The sequence below is a fragment of the Ictalurus furcatus genome, chromosome 2 (genome assembly GCF_023375685.1).
Source record: "Ictalurus furcatus strain D&B chromosome 2, Billie_1.0, whole genome shotgun sequence".
In the NCBI taxonomy this organism is placed as follows: Eukaryota; Metazoa; Chordata; class Actinopteri; order Siluriformes; family Ictaluridae; genus Ictalurus; species Ictalurus furcatus.
In genome coordinates this window covers 21573541-21587773 of record NC_071256.1, presented here as the reverse complement: position 1 = coordinate 21587773, position 14233 = coordinate 21573541, and the positions used below count along the sequence as shown (strand labels likewise).

Genomic DNA, 14233 nt, shown 5'->3' with positions numbered 1-14233 from the left:
ACGAGAACACAGTGGTAGAGTCAATGAAACCCCGAGGAAGACAGGTCCAAGTGTACTGCTGATTTTTAAAGGTACATGTAACAATGGGCTGTGTCTGCTCAGAGACTACACAAGTCTATGATAGTGAAGTGCGTATGTAAATATGAAATTGCAGTCAAAATAAATGCTATGTCAGGCACTAAAGGGCTAATAGGTATGACAAGGTTGTTTATGCGCCTTAGGTCCTGGGTGAGACGCCATCCATTACCATTTGGCTTACATTCAGGATTGACAGAAGTATGGTACAGAGATAAGGTGGTCATGACAATGCCCTGTGCTAATAATGAGTCAATCACTGGTTGTATGCCTAGTTCCTTTTCTGCTGATAGCGGATATTGCTTACAGTTAACGGGCTGGGTAGTCTTCAGATTCGCAGTGTATGAGGATACCTGGATATGACCCACTTCATTAGAATGCTGAGCCCCCAATGTTTTACGTATTGAGGCATGTGCATCAGGCAGCAGACGCTTGATGTTGTCAGGCTCATGCTCATTGTCAGCAACATGACAAACAGAAGAGAAACAGAGGTTAGATGGAGTGAGCAGTGTAAACTGTCTGTTATGTATTGTGAGTGAACACTTCAGTTTAAACATTAAATCTTGACCTAATAAGTTGAAAGGAGATGAAGGGATGACAAAAAATCTGTGAAAAAACTAAATGTCAGAGTCATCAGGGCAAGTAACATATAGGGAGTTTGTTTTTGGACAGGTGACAGGACCCCGATCTATTCCCATAGAGTCCCATATAAGTGCAGACCATAGAGTTAATGCTAGACCTTGATACTCTCCCTTCGTACTGTCTACCAAATGAGGGGCGAGTGGCACCAGTGTCAACCATAAAATGTAGGGATGCACCGAAATGAAAATTCTTGGCCGAAACCGAATATAATGAAAAACTTGGCCAAAAGCCGAAGGCCGAACACGTTTTTTCGTGTTTTTTCCATTTATTTTGCCATTTTTTTCACCATTGCATAAATTAGTCAAAATGTGCTTTTTACTCTTTTGTCTTGCTTTTCAAAGAAAAAAATCAATTACCAAAACTACAATTTCAAAATATTTATTTAACACTGAACATTTTTTTTCATTCCAGCAGGCATAAGCTACCAACAAGGCACAATATAACTTTAAATAAATAAATTAGTAAAATAAAAATATTTTTATGTGGTCATCTTTGAGCCCCCCTTGAATAGCCTATGTTAGGCCTATAACTGCTGAAAGAATGTAACACACTGTAGCCTACAACTAAAAAGTGTATTAAAAAGTGCATTGACAAGAGTGCAAAAAATGGTTCCATTCGGTTATATACGGTTGATTATATTCGGGATATATACCGCTCGCCTCCCTGTACACCTCGCGGAGTATTATAGCAGATATAGGATATGTCTGCCTGCCCTTAAATAAATACATCTTTACCTGCTTCCGTACTCTACTCCCTTATGTCTCGCGACGTGACAGAAACATGCTCCGGAACAGAAACAAAACAAACGCACGTGTCCACAGCTTGTGCATGCGCATGCCCCCTCATCGAGGTTGTGACATTCGCACGTCTCACTCTGGTTGCTAGGCTATTTGGTCGCGTCATCAAACACGTCATTGTTTGGTCAAATTTATTCGGCCTTTTCACTTATTCGGCCGAACACCGAAAATGCTTTTTTTGCTATTTTTGGCCGAATAATTTCGGTTGCCGAACAATTTCGGTTGCCGAACATTCAGTGCATCCCTAATAAAAGGGTATGAGTTACCCTCAACACAAAGGTAAATAATAGGCAGTGTGTCATAATGTGAACTCGGTACGAGAGAGAGCATAGAAGGGGTTCCTTCACTCTGTGGGCATCCCTATTGGTTTTGCTGAAATTACCACTGGGGCAGTTTGGAGTTGACCCTCTGTCCATCCTGCCAGATTATCTACTAAAGGTTGTACAAATATACCCATGCGATGATCATACATCCATTGATTTGGCCTAATTTTGGACTGACCACTTCCTCCCATGGTTTATTTCACAGTTATGTTACTCTTAGATGGTATCAGACAGCGTTAGGTCCTATTGTCCAGTTTAAAAAAAAAAGGTAGCAGGTTTTACTTTGTTCAATCACATAGTAACAAAGTCTCTAGGACGCCTGCATTCGCAGAAAACACAGCGGACTAAAATGGTGTGATATTTTCAACCAAATATAGTTTCTTTTGAAGTGCCCTGTCTTTGTTGAATCATGTAGTAACAGAATCTCTACGAGACCTTCGTTCATGGAAAACACCATGGACTAAAACGATGTGATATTTTCAACCCACACATAAAGAATACAAGGACATCTACACGGAGGCAGAAAATAAAAGATCACTTGCATCCGTCCAGATGTCCCACTTCCTGACACCAGGAATCTATTAAGATTTCGCTGATACCGGCCTCAGAATGAAATTCTTGGACCCACGCTGCTGTTTACCCTCTCAGTACTGAGCTCGGGAAGATGTCACACAGAAACAGAGTTCAGTGAAAGTGTCTTAGTTTAATGCTGAAATGATCAGAGTATATATACAGAAAAGGAGGAAGAGTTAGATCATTGCTTGATTTAACTTGGAACAGAGCGCTTATTGTGTCAGAAAAGGGACAGGAACTTCTGTGTTCTCAGCTATGAAGATGTACAGGCTATCAGAGAGAGAACAGACAGAGAGCATGCCTAAGTTATGTGGAACTTATCGGAACCTTATCCCATCTGTGAAACATGATGTATGTAGTATCATAGTTTGGGCCTGTTCTGCTGCATCCGGGCCTGAACGGCTTGCCATCAATGATGGAACTATGAAATCTGAATTATATCAGCGAATTCTAAATGAAAAATGTCAGGGCGGCTGTGACCCAGGTGGTAGAGCTGGTTGTCCGCTAATCATAGAGTTGGCAACTCAAATCCTGGCCCACATGCCAAAGTGTCCTTGGGCAAGACACTGAACCCTGAATTGCTCCCAATGGCAGGCTAGCACCTTGCATGTATGTGTGTGAGAATGGGCGAATAAGAAACAGTGTAAAGTGCTTTGTAGAACCGCTAAGGTTAAAAGGTGCTATATAGGTGCAGAACATTTACCAGTTCAGGACATCTCTCTGTGAACTGAAGAGAAAGTGGGTCATGCAGCAAGACAACAACCGTAAGCACACAAGTTGTTCTACCAAAGAATGGTTAAAGAAGACTGAAGTTAAGTCAAAGTCCTGACATTAATCCAAGAGAAATATGGATGGACCTGAAGCAAGCAGTTCATGTGAGGAAACCAAAACCAACATCAACCAACATCCCAGCGTTGAAGCTGTTCTGTACTGAGGAATGGGCTAAAATTACTCCAAGCCAATGTGTAGGAAATGTTTAGTTGCAGTTATTGCTGCTCAAGGGGATCAAACCAGATACTGAAAGCAAATGTTCACATACTTTTCCACTCACAGATATGTAATATTGGATAATTTTGCTCAATAAATAAATGACCAAGTATAATATTTTTGTCTCATTTGTTTAATTGGGTTCTCTTTGTCTACTTTTAGGACTTGAAAAATATTTATAAATAAATATTGCAAATTCAAACTGTCAAGCACCACTGTATATAAGAGGAATTACAATAAAATCTCATTTGACAGAATTGACTTGAATATACACCCTGGGTGGGACACCAGTCTATTGCAGCACATCATGCATATACATGGTGGTTCATAAGTGAGCAGTACCATGCCCTGTAGTTTTTTGGGGTTTTTTTAATCATTGATATTTGAACTTGGTGGAAAAACGATTCACAGGCCCGTGCTATCCAAAAATAACAAACAAAAAAAAAAAACAAATGAGGAATTTTCAGTCTTAATGCTGTTTTTTTTCTCTCTCTCTTCATCCTTACAGAGAACTAAAGCACAGGTCCATGAAGGGTTTGGATGAGCCCAAGTTTAAATTGCATGAGTATGTCAACAAGGAAATGAAGACCACAGGGTGCTGCAGGACCTAAAACCACAAGTGTGTGTGTGTGTGTGTGTGTGTGTGTGTGTGTGTGTGTGTGCACATATGGTTATCATAAATGTGTTTACATTTGCCCAGCTGTGGGAATTTTTGTTTGTTTGTGTATGTATGTGGACATCTCACATGTTTGGGTTAGTGTATGTACCCTGAACGCATGATAAATGGCAAGCAGTGAACAGTGTGCAGCATTTCATCAGATTTGTTGTACCATGTGTTGATTTTTAGTTTATTTTAAGCCTGGGAGAGGTTGAAGGCCTCATGGATACTGTATTTTTTTCATACTGTTTCTGGAGAAGCACAATTCTGCCCTTTTCTATATATATGGGACATTAAATAAAACCACCTGCCTAATATTGTGTAGGTCACCCTTGTGCCGCCAAAACAGCTCTGAACTGTCAAGGCATGGACTCCACAATATATATATATAGGGTGGGATATATTAGGCAGCAAGTGAACAGTCAATTCTAAAAGTAGATGTGTTTGGAAGCAGGAAAAATGGGCAAGGAATAAGGATCCGAGCAGCTTTGACAAGGGACAAATTGTGGTGGCTAGACAGCTGGGTCAGAGCATCTCCAAAACGATAGGTCTTGTGAGGTGTTCCCAATATGTAGTGGTCAGTACTTGTGGAAGAGATGGCACCAGGATGCACTATGGGAAGAATGCAAGCCGGTGGAGTCAGTGTGATGCTCTGGGAAACCTAGAGTCCTACCACTTAAGTACAACCCTTCATGGCAACGGTATTCCCTAACGACAGTGGCTTCTTTCTGCAGGATAATTTGCCCTGCCAACATTGTTGTGCACTGTAAACATGGTTCAACAATGGCTTAAGGAACATGACAAACAGTTAAAGGTGTTAACTTGGCCTCCAATTTCACTAGCCTTCTATCTGATCAAGCATCTGTGGGATGTGCTGGACAAACAATCCATGAAGGCCCAACCTCGCAACGTACAGGACTTAAAAGATCTGCTGTTAACCTCTTGGCGCCGGACACCCCAGCACAACTTGAGAGGTCTTGTGGAGTCCATGCCTTGGTGGGTCAGAGCGGTTTTGGCGGCACCAGGGGGACCTACAAAATATTACGCAGGTGGTTTTAATGTTATGGTTACACACACACACACTGTAAGGTCCATTAATATTTGGACAATGACAGTTATTGTTAATTTAACTGTCTACCACAGTATAAGAGAGAAGGTTAAAACAATTATTTGGTAAATTCTTAAAACAAAAGAAAGCACTGGTGACCTCGAGAATATCGAAAGGCTTGAAATACCACACAAAACAACTGTCGTGAATGACAGAAGAATTCTTTCCCCAGCAAAGAAAAAACCCTCCACAATAGTTGGTCAGGGCAAAAACACCCTCCAGGAGGTAGGCATACACAGTTCCCTCCACTAATATTGGCACCCTTGGTAAATACATTCGTCTTTGCTCGTATTTACCAAGGGTGCCAATATTAGTGGAGGGTACAAAGAGTTTGAAAGTGGGGGAACCACATGTTAAAAAAGGGCTGTAATTCCTACACCATTCACCCAATCTGGGAAAGAAAAAAAAAAAAAAAACCTAATTAAACGGTTTTAAGTTTGAATATGAAAGTGCACAGTCATTAAAGCAAAAAACAATGCATGTTAATATGTAAAAGATTCTACTTTTCACTCAAGTTGTTCTCAATAATATAATTTGTAATGTGTGTGTGTGTGCGCCCATTTAATTTGAGGGAAGCATCCAGTTTTCAAGAAAAGAAACTGCATCATTCCTAATAGTTGGCCAAATTTAATTATATTTCTGAAACAACTGGGCTGTTTCAATAAAGCTGCCAGGCCAAAGCTTACTGACAGTATTTTAGACATCACAGCAAAATATGTACATACAATGTACATATATCATACTTCTTTCAGTCATGATATTGTATGGAATATAGCATGCTAAATCAGTAATCAGTCTACATGCTTGATGGTGTACAGTTTACAGCATATATATTTTCATCATTGCTCTGCTGAGCCATTTCAATCTAAATAACTCCCAAAGGGAGTTTCTGAATGCTCCTACATGTACACAATGTACACAAATGCCTACACCCACATGCAGCACTGTTGAAAGCAATCCATTAACTCTGGAACCATGACACTCTGAATATGGGAGGAAACCGGACAATGTGATATGTATTGTTCAAAGTTCAAAGTTTGATATGTGACCAAGGATAATATAACCATCACAGCCATGTTTTGGACACCAGCATTTACTTAAATTGACTTAACTTAAAGGCATTTTCAAACCTCATAATCTGGAGCTTTGAGCACATAAGCTACAATAAGGGTGTTTTCTGAGATTGTTTTTGACAGATTACATTTGTACATGTTAAAGCTTTTGCTGCTTTTTTGTTTGTTTGTATAGATATTAAAGTGTTAGGGTTTTTTTGTTGTTGTTGTTTTTAAAAAAAAATATTTTTACAGAATTTGAAAATGGCTATTATTCTTCGGTTAATTATATATAAAATTTAACAAACCCTTCTTTTTTGTTCTCTGTCCTTTATGAATGGAAATGCTAACAGTTAAAGTTATATTATGGATGAAAGTTTGAAGCTATTTATTTTATAGAATTCATATTTTCAGAAGCATTGTGTGTTTTCTTATATCCACTGTTAGCAGTTCATGTTCATTTTACAGTTCATTCTGTTACTTTACATACACATCAGCACATTAATTATTGTCGTTGTTATATAATAAATTCTGAGTCACATAGAACTACTATGTAGATTAACATTATATTATACTATATGTCTAATGATATTATGCTGTGCACAATCTTTTTGATGATCTTTTTATAGCCAATGCATATGTTTGTATTAATACATTAACTATTTTCATGGGTTTCATTAATCTGTGCATGTCCCGACAGTCAGTTAGACTATGTATTGTAATACTTAACAGCCATATTGTTCCAGACACTTCATATCATCACTATAGCTACAGTGATCATCTGAGTTGAGGAGAACAACAGGATTCTATCTGCACTCAGCTGGAGTGATTCTGAATAGTTCAGACCACTGAAAAGAAGTAGACTAAATGATTATTCTAGTAATTACTTTACTCCCAAATTAGTAGTATCTACTGGATACTTAAGATGCATTATCTTTAGCTTTTGTTAGGAATAAAAATATAGTAATACATTTGTTACACCTCAGTGCATAAGAGAAATGAACCAGTGTTTGTCACTGTCATTTATTGCTGTTTCTTGACATATAATTGTCAATTTGTCAGAATTAATAGGTATTTCCCCATATTATCACAATATTGAAATAATGAGTATTTATGCACTGGTGTGTAACAAATGTATTATTGTATATTTATTCCAAATTAAACTAATGATAATGTATCTTAAAGTATTCAGTGGATAGTAGTAAATTGGGAATAATCACCAGAATAATTATTTTATATACTTCTCAATAATGGTTTTCACGGAACTAATCAGACTCACTCTAGCTGAGTAGCCTGTTGCATTTCTGAACTCAGACAATCGCTACCATTTTAGAGGTAAAAGAGAATGTCATATTTCTGTTCTCTTTAAAACCTATTTGATTAGTGCTGTTTTGGAAAGCAATTGGTTAAACCAAAGCTCTTTTAAAACTGTTGAAATTATGTTTTTAATCACTTTTTCTTTGGTTATGTTATAAATAAATATTAGTCTTCAGTTATAATCTGAATGGTTCTGGTTATCCTGTAGTAAAAATGTTTTAATGTTAACCTGTAATAGAACATAAGAATTTCTATGGGGTATGTAGACCTTGTATAGGCACTGTTTAGTGTGATGTAAGTAATGTTGATGTGGAGTGTGATGATACATGAATGTACATGCATACTGTATATGCATATGCACCTAAAGCTTATTCTCAAAAGTTTGACAAAAAAATTGTGCTGTTTACACAGTTATATAATGATAGACATTTTTTATAGACATTTTTTTTTTCAATGTGTTTACTTGGATCATGGAATGAAAATGTAATTTGTACCTTCTGCTTTCTGGATGTAACTATAAATCACATCATAGTAATGCATTGTGAGCTTCTTGAGACATTAAGCTTCTTGTTGTGCAATAGTTTTATATGTAATAAAAGTATCAATTGGAATCACAAGATTTTTTTATTTCCTAAAAATGGTAAACATTAACTCATGAGGAATGGCAATGAATGAAGTGCACTTACATTTTAAGACCTGCAACAGTAGTGCACTGTTATGGAGGATATTTGCAGACTGTGTAATTTGCAGATAACAACACATACACAGGTACATATGGTTTTTCATTAAAATAATTTTATGCACAGATTATACACAAAGCTTAGCGAGTATCTTATATCAATTACATAGTCCATTTTTTTCCTTTAATGTCTTTCTTCAGTGTTCACACAAGTATACCAGACTTTCATCTCAACACAGTAAGACATACAAATAAATAAATAAATATGAGGAGTTGCACTAGACACTTTGACCCGGTAAGTTTGCATGTCTGTCTCAGGCGATAGGGTCTACGGTAAATTGAAATATAATACAGTCAAAATGTAATCCATTCTACTGACCTGGGGCCTCATTTATAAAGGTTGCATATGCACAAAAATGGATCTGGAATGTACGCACGCAACCTCTGACACAGAAACCGGGATTTATAAAAAATAAAATAAAATACTCGGAAGGAAATTGACGGTATATTTTACAAAAGCTTTGACCCACGCATAGAGCCAGACGCCATATTTTAGAAACAGTGGGGATTAGCGACACCCTGAGGACATGTAGAGAATTACCGCTAAATATGGAAATCGCAGCTCTCGCAGATTACTTCTTGGACATAAAAAGCATAACATTATTTTTATGAGTTTTTTTTTATTTATTTGTGTAGACCGGTTAATTAATTTGTTTCTATGTATTGAGATATATTCCTCCAACTAACTATTTGCAGTCTACAGTTTAATCCCCTATCTGAAATAGTAAATAGTTAATGTTTTGTTGTTAATTGTGGGTAATTACAGGCTGAAAACAGCTGCAAAGTAAATTCACACATTTACAGATCTACTACATTGCTACATAATGTTATAAATAGTTAGAGTTCAGAGTTCCTTGCACAGTGAATAAGAGGCCAAAATAAACGGGCAATTTGCAGCAATGTCAATTTTCCTCATGGAATCAAAGCAAATGACTACACTCACATTGCTATAGAGGCACCTAGTCAGAATTTCTTTAAAAAGCAATTTAATTCTATAAATAAACACTTTTATTCTCACGTAGATCACTGCTTCAGGTGGGAGATTGTTACACCAACCAGAAAAGGTCTGCCAGATTGTGAGGGCATGTGCTGTGCTCCAGAACATGGCACAGCAGAATGGGCTCCCGGTCCTCAGCTCCCCTAACCTGTAACTTAAGTAACTGATTCACATCTCTAGCTTTTTTAATTTCATTGGTATTTTGGACATAATCCCTTTTTTTGTTTATTTATCAAGTTGTAAATAGACGCTTATAAACGGAAATAGCGTTTTTAATTTCAACAGGTTTTTAACAGGTGTGTTTACACAAGGTTTTATAAATCTCTCCTTTTTTTTTTCCTTTTTTTTTGCACATGCAATTTCCTGTTTTTTTTATGAGTATGTACATTTTCACTCTGGAATTCATGCAAAGTCTTATAAAGGAGGCCCCTCCTCATTTCTGTGTCACTTTCATTTAACGTCACCATCAAATGACATCTTTGTCAGAAGGGACCTAAGAATTATGATTTACTTGAAGCTACTCGGATGGAACATGGATGTGCTAGTATGCAGTATTTTAAAGCAATTGTTTGCACAGTCGTTGTGAGCCCAATCTGAGTGTTCTGGAGCTGCTGTCTTGCCGCTGTCTCTCTCTGCGTCCCGTTATGATAGACTTTGGTGCTGTGCCTTGCTGCAGGCTTTCATCTCTGAGCTCTTGATTCTCAGAAACAGTCAGGGCTTATGCTTGAAGTGCGCCTCCACTGGATTAGGCAAGAACAGAAAGCAAACAAAATAGGTCTGGAACTATTGCCTTATCGATTTGTATAGCAGCATGAAGCACTGTTCTTAAATATATTGTGACTCTACACTATTTTCTGGATGCTGGGAAAGGAATTTTTGCCAAGATTAGAAAAAAAAGTCTAAGCATGCCTAGTAGCTCAGTTAGAATAGTAGTTCTAACAGGATGTGTCTGTGCTTCAAGCTGTATACAAAAACAAAATATACTGTGCCAGTAGTGATCTTTATAGTAGGCCAAGTGAATCCAAAAGATTGACAGTAAAAATACTCCAACTACAAGACAGTGCCAGAAAAAATAATTCCCAGACCACAGACACTATTTAAGTAAAAGACCCTATATTTCATAAGGCACAAAGCAAAATATTGTTTGATGTTAAATAAAGTAAGATCAAAATTATTTGATCATGCATATATCTAATTCTTGTGGTACCAACATACTATTACAACTTGAGTAACAAACAAATCACACATTCTGAAAGGATTTCTATCTGAAAGAGTGAATTATATATATAATTTTTAGTCAATGGGTTTTCCATTGTTTTAATTTAATGGTGAAATTATTGACCATGGTAACAAGACTTATGCTTCAAGTGTAGTAGATATAGAATGGTTGAAATTTGCTAGGATATTTGTTTTAGTGTCACAACATAGGTTTTCAGAGAGAGTACATAGCATCAGAATTGTTTGCTGATCTTCTGAGGATGAATCATTTTAAATTTGATGAAGATGCAACAGAGAAGCAAGAAAGGAAAGTAATGCACCATGAATGTTAACAACAGCATAGAAAGCTAACAGGTATTTAATATCAACGCACCCATTATTTCAAGACCTTGAAATAATAAGGCTGAAAATGAAGCATGTAAATGGAAGGTCACCTGCATACTCCTGTGGTAGCATGGGTCTATTGATGACACTCTGAAATACAGCTATCCACTCTTTCTGCTCCTCCTCTGTCTCACAGGCAAAGAGGAATTTTCTGTCTGGTGTCACAATGGTGATGCCAAACTGCCAGTGGTAGCCCTGCGTGGAGGGGGGCAGGCCTGGTACTACTGTGTAGCCACTTTCCTTACTGCCAATGAACACTTCCCCTCGTGCATAGGCATCCTATGCAGAATGTTACAATGTTAGCATTAGTGAGGTAAATTGGGTAGCAGGTCTCACAATATCCAAGTCTGTGAGAATGTTTATAATAAGCTATCCCATAAAATTTTAACTTGTTTAAGTGTCCACATTATTAAAAAGAATAACCATTTAATGAACATGGAGTTTCCTACTGACAGAGAATTGTTTGTTGCAGTATTAGTATTAGTCCCAGTAAATTAAATGTCTCAAACCTTAGTTCAAATATTTTTATTCTTCAATTTTCTGAACATATGATTTGACAGACTTGGTGGTATATATATATATATATATATACACACATTAATACATTAATCTCAGCTTACACTGAAATTGGCAAAGGGGTCCAACAGGGCTGCTTTTCACTGACTTATAAGGTGCAGACTGTAGGCTAGTTATCCCCAGCCTAATAGGGATTAACTAGTGTGGTCAGGAGTACCACAGTATACAAATCCCAACAATCAATTAGCTTCAAGACAAATTGCAGCTGTTGCAGCCCTTACAACAAAATACTACAGCATCATCTAGTGGACATTACTAAACTGCACACATTTTGATCAAGCCTTATTTCTTGGCTAGTTCTAGACATCATAAGTTCTATAATGACAGTTGCAACAGATGAAGAGGGACATTTCTGTATTATAAATTCTTTAGTCTAACATTTTGAGATACTGGATTTTTGATTTCCATGAGCTGTAAGCTGTAATCAAGATAAAAACAAAAAAAGGCTTGAAATATTTCACTTAATGTGTAATGAATCTAGAATATATGAAAGTAGCACTTTTTGAATGAAATTATGGGAAAAAATTACTTTTCCATGATATTCTAATTTTTTAAGATGCACCTATAAGGTACTAGCTGACAATTATATGACGTTAAGATATAAGCCATATATTGAGCCATAAAGTCTGACACTTATATGATCAATGCAGATAAAGCTTTATATTTTTAATTCTTTAAAGCAACATTTTGCTGTAAAATATCTCACATACACCCACCATCCACTTCAATAGGAACACCTGTACAATTGCTGATTTATGCAGTTATCCATTCAGTCAATCAGGTGACAGCAGCACAATGCATAAAATCACCTCTCTTATCAACAAGTAATTTCTGCATAAATGATAAGGTGTACAGGTGCTCCTACTCAAGTGGATGGTGAGTGCATATTCAAAGACTTCTAAATAGTCATCATAACCTGCTGCTCACCAAAGGGTCTTTAAAGTACATGAGTCTCCTGTCATCCAGGGTGAACCAACGTTTTTTAAAACCCTCTGTATGCTAGAACAGAGACAAAATAGCCACAATTAATTACATAGCTAAATGGTTAATTAATTAATTTAATCCTTTACTGTATTTACTTTCATTATTTAAAAACTTTTTTTTAATTTATCAACATGTCACTATTCACTTCCCTTCTTCTATATATTTTCTTATTGTCCTAATTTGAGGAGCAGTTTGCAGTTCATAAAACTGCTGCCAAAGTCTCAAGCATGCTTTAGGTCAGCAACCGAACAAATAAGCTCCAACCTTTGGACCTGTCTTCTCCATGTAACCCTCCTTAATGTAGTTCCTTGTCAGTTTGGGCACCAGCTAGACAAGGAAGTAATAAAGGCAGTTCATTAGAATCTAGAGTGAAGATGTGAACAAGTTTTGTGAGAATGTGTGACAGGCTTACAGATGTGGCCTTTAAGAATGCGCGTCTTTTCACGCAATTTCACACGATTCGTCAGGTGTGATAACGGGGTACCCTGCAGGCACGGTTCTAAGTATTTAAATTCATTTGTTGTGCTTCCACCAGGTGGCGCATGGAACAACATACTGCAGTTGACCACAGTATAGTCAAAAATGGAATGTGTGGACTAATGGTTCACATAAAAATATTACATTTAAATATAACATTTAAATTATGTATCAAAACTTATGATAAACCTAATCTAAACAAGTTTCTAATTACAAGATTCAAGTATATAATGTGAGCACGATCAAGTCTCATTGTACAGATCTTTTAAATGAGCGGGGGGTTTCCACTGTAGTTTCCACTGTAGAAAGTTCCTCAAGGTAACGTTGAATGAATTCCATCTTCTCTATTCTTGCCGATGGAAACTTCTGTTCTTTTCTTAGATGGCTTAGCGAGCAGTGATGGCTTAGCAGTTAAGGCTCTGGGTTACTGATCAGCAGGTTGGGGATTCAAGCCACTGTTGGGCCCTTGAGCAAGGCCCTTAACCCTCTCTGCTCAACGGCTGACCTGGCGCTCTGACCCCAACTTCCTGGCATGCTGGCGTATGCGAAGAAAAGAATTTCACTGTGCTATAATGTATGCGTGACCAATAAAGACTCATGATCATTTTTAAAAAAAACGGTTTAAAGTGAACAAACGGCACACTGAAAAAAAAAGTTCAAACTTTTTACATCGGTCCACATGATTGAATTGAGTTACATTAACTGAGTGCCTTTCGCACTCTCTCTCTCAGTTCTTCTTCTTCCTCTTATTCTTCAAGAAAGGCAAAGATGGAATTCATTCAACGTTACCTTGAGGAATTTTCTACAGTGAGAAAAAAAAAAATGCTCATTTAAAAAACACTGAACTAAGCTGAGGCTCGAATCCTGGTCACTGCCGTGCTAAACTCTGCATGTTACAGCTGCGCTATTCTAGTACACATACTGTAACCACATTAATTTAAATACTATAGTTACCAATACTACATGACTCAACCATGCTCACTCTTGCAATTAGAAACTTGTTCAAATTAGGTTTATCGTAAGTGTGTCACGGGTTCCCCTTTAAGCAGCGTGCTATGGAGCATGTGAGCGCGTGTGCACGAGCAGGTGCGCGAGCACCTGCTTTTCCCTTGTTGACAATCGTGACATTTCGACACGTGCATTTGTTATGTTTCTGTTATGTCTCCTCCCTGTTCCATCATTGGCTATTGTGTCACATGTGTCCGAATTGCCCTCAGCCGTCAGCCATTACGAGGCTGATTATGTATGTATATATACCGCGCGCCTCCCAGCACACAGCGTGGAATATTAGATAGAATAGATATATTAGATACTTAGTTTGGAGTC

General features: G+C 37.4%; 2 protein-coding genes across 3 annotated transcripts in view; one reads left to right on the top strand and one right to left on the bottom strand.

The window, feature by feature from the left end:
• Positions 1–5401, top strand: part of LOC128625144 (ras-related protein Rab-26-like) — a 90880-nt gene extending 85479 nt beyond the window's left edge. Inside the window, exon 9 of the mRNA XM_053653249.1 lies at positions 3906–5401. Within this exon, the coding sequence (XP_053509224.1) occupies positions 3906–4008 (103 nt within the window). The 3' untranslated portion in view covers positions 4009–5401. The remainder of the gene's footprint in view (positions 1–3905) is intronic.
• A 2338-nt stretch (positions 5402–7739) lies between these two features.
• LOC128625124 (arf-GAP with dual PH domain-containing protein 1) overlaps positions 7740–14233 on the bottom strand; it is a 57195-nt gene continuing 50701 nt past the window's right edge. For both annotated transcript variants that reach the window (XM_053653220.1, XM_053653228.1), the window contains 4 exons: positions 12695–12757; positions 12374–12445; positions 10921–11149; positions 7740–10008 (listed from right to left, as the gene is read on the bottom strand). In XM_053653220.1, the coding sequence (XP_053509195.1) occupies positions 9980–10008; positions 10921–11149; positions 12374–12445; positions 12695–12757 (393 nt within the window). In that variant the 3' untranslated portion in view covers positions 7740–9979. The remainder of the gene's footprint in view (positions 10009–10920; positions 11150–12373; positions 12446–12694; positions 12758–14233) is intronic.